This window comes from Chenopodium quinoa, unplaced genomic scaffold, assembly GCF_001683475.1.
Source record: "Chenopodium quinoa cultivar QQ74 unplaced genomic scaffold, ASM168347v1, whole genome shotgun sequence".
Classification (NCBI taxonomy): domain Eukaryota; kingdom Viridiplantae; phylum Streptophyta; class Magnoliopsida; order Caryophyllales; family Amaranthaceae; genus Chenopodium; species Chenopodium quinoa.
In genome coordinates this window covers 4,032-6,985 of record NW_018743558.1, presented here as the reverse complement: position 1 = coordinate 6,985, position 2,954 = coordinate 4,032, and the positions used below count along the sequence as shown (strand labels likewise).

General features: G+C 29.9%; 1 protein-coding gene across 1 annotated transcript; it reads left to right on the top strand.

Annotated features, from left to right (window-relative positions):
- Window positions 1-1,113: 1,113 nt before the first annotated feature.
- LOC110681625 (auxin-binding protein ABP19a-like) lies at window positions 1,114-2,029 on the top strand. Its single transcript, XM_021857778.1, has one exon. It carries the CDS (start codon window positions 1,187-1,189, stop codon window positions 1,811-1,813), a length of 627 nt encoding a protein of 208 aa, XP_021713470.1. The 5' UTR covers window positions 1,114-1,186; the 3' UTR covers window positions 1,814-2,029.
- The last annotated feature ends 925 nt before the right edge of the window (window positions 2,030-2,954 follow it).

The window sequence follows — 2,954 nt, the reverse complement described above, 5'->3', positions numbered from 1 at the left end:
CCCTAAATTTCAGAAAAGGTATTTTATAAACATTGTAAAGGAAATGGAAAGAATTCAAATAAGTAGGGGAGAGGGTAATGATAAACGTTACATTTACTATATGTTTGGTATCCTAATGGAATGGAAACAATTTGAGAAGATTTTGATTGAGTAAGGAAACATATTTTGTTTCCACTACTTTGTCAAGGGTAATAAATTGGGGGATTTTGTTCCCTCCGAAAACGGTATTTGTTACTTGTAACCCATACCAAACAACTAGAAATGGAAATACTTAATTGAATCCGTTTCTTACCTCTAAAATTACCATACCAAACGCCCCATAAGTTGGTTTTCCTTAATTATTTCTTTTAGTTGTTTATTTTTTCTTTATATAAAAAAAAATTACCTCTAAAAAAAAGAGCTTAATAATTATCATTGGTCTATCATTTTTCTGTTCATGCCAAAGTTAAAAAGAGTTAGATGTTCTTTTTTCTTTTTATATTTATTTTTTTATTTTTTTATAATTTATACTTCCAATTTTTTTTAATACTACCTCTGATTTTTATTATTGGTAACTTTGGAATATTTTATATCTTACAAATAATACCCCAAAATTACAACTAATAAAAATCGGAGGTAGTGATTATATTTTTAAATTTATTTTAAATAACTTAAAAATCCAAACATTTGCTCGGGAATTATCTAGAAATTCACATACGAAAATCCGGCATTTGCACTTCCTTGATTTCAGCAAACCCCTAAAACTTGAACCTGGTACTCATTAGTCATTCCTAGTTGTATTTAGTACTGGTAGATTTTACAATTTGATTGTTTGATGCATTACCGAAATAGGATAATTTTACCATATGTACTCCGCATTAGAATAATAACCCATACATTGATAAAGACACAGTTATTGTATTATTTTCGATATATTCGATATGTTAATAACAAGCTACATGTAAGGTCTTCCTTTGTATACGAAGTACAATTTTGACTTTCATCCAAATAATACAATCATGATATGAATACTACGTATTAAACTTGACCTAAGAAAAAGTCAAGCTATCCAGACCATATAATTTTCCTATATAAAGGGTACCTATTGCCGCTAAGAAAGTACAAGAAACCAAATACACATTATTAAAGCTGAGCTTTTATACCCTTTTATCAAAGTATCCCACACCATCTATCTTTAGCTTTCAAAATGAGAAATCTTGCATTTGTCTTCCTTTTTTGTCTACTATCATCTCTTTCACATGCCATAGAGCTCGACTTTTGTGTCGGAGATCCTAGTCTTCCTAGAGGATCAGAAGGATATGCTTGTAAAGATTCTGCTAAAGTCACAACTGATGATTTTGTTTACACGGGCTTTCGTGGAGAAAAAACTCCAAATAATGTTTTCGGGAACAATGTGACATTGGCTTTTTCTGATGTGTTCCCAGCATTTAATGGTTTAGGCATATCTATGGCTAGGTTAGACTTTGCTGTAGGAGGAGTAATCCCAGTACACTCCCATCGTACGTCGGAAGTTCTTCTTTTGGTGAAAGGTTCCATTATTGCAGGATTTATCGACACAAACAACACTGCATATTATAAAAGATTAGAGGTTGGTGATGTGATGGTATTTCCACAAGCCATGCTTCACTTCCAAATCAACATTGGTAAAACTCCGGCTACTGCATTTGTTAGTTTGAATGGAGCAAACCCAGCACTACAGCTCACTCCTACCTCCTTATTCGCTGGAAATTTACCTGCTGATGTAGCCCAACAAATCACACTCTTGAGTCATGAAGAAGTAACGCGAATGAAGAGAATCTTCGGCACAACCTGACAAAATTTCTTTCTCAAATTATTTCAAATTTAAATTTACCATAATTAATTTCTAAAAGATTGTAATAATAAACAAGTGCATAACTTGAGATCATGTCAATTTTAAATTATCCACTGCGAACTTCCCAAATTGGTTCGTCATTTCTTGTTATATGTATTATATATGTACCATGAGATATAGATCAAGTTATTTAAAATCTTGTGATCAATAAAATTTCCTCCCTTTACTTTATACTCTCTAGCTTTGTTCATCTCATCTTATACTTACTAAAGCCTATTCACTTCATCTTATTTTTTCTGAACTGAAATTAATTTTTACTGAACTGAAATTATTTTTGCTGAACTTAAATTATTTTTACCGAACTTAAATTATTTTTATTGAACTGAAATTATTTTTTACTGATTCTCTATTAAATTTCTTCTTTAGAGTTACTATATTTTGCTGAAATGAAATTATTTTTACTGAATTGAAATTAATTTTACTAAACTGAACTTATTTTTGCTGAACTGGAATTATTTTTATTGAAATGAAATTATTTTTACTGAATATTATTTTTTTAAGGTGAACTAAAAAGGGCCTAATTCAAACAAAAAATAAATTTAAGTCAAATGAGTTTTTTAATTGATTTTATTTTTATTTTTATTTTATTTTAAGCAATATTAATTAACTTAATGCAAGAATAAGCGATTTCTAGCAATATTAAGTTCACGTACAACCCATTTATCATGCATTATTCTGGTGTTAGACCTTTGCATGCCCTTCCTGCTGGAAACCTTTATACAAAATAGATGGTACCTCACATCTTTGCAGTTAGCGTTTGCGAGGAATGGGAGATCGAAGGGAGTTAGCAAAAATATAATTAAAGAAATAAATATTTTAAAGTGTGCAATGATAAATGTGAAAAAATCTAAGATTTAGTTAAAAAAGAAAAGAGGAAGTATTGTACACCATAAAAGAGATTAACAAAATATTCTACTCTGTTATAACGGATGTGTGCAATACAACGATTTGGAAACTCACCCTCAAATACAATGTAAAATAAATAGCAAAAACACAATAATAAAAGAGACAAGTGTTTATGAGGAAATTTAGATTTCCTCCCCTCAAAACCAAAATATTGTTTTAAAAAGTTCCTACAAAA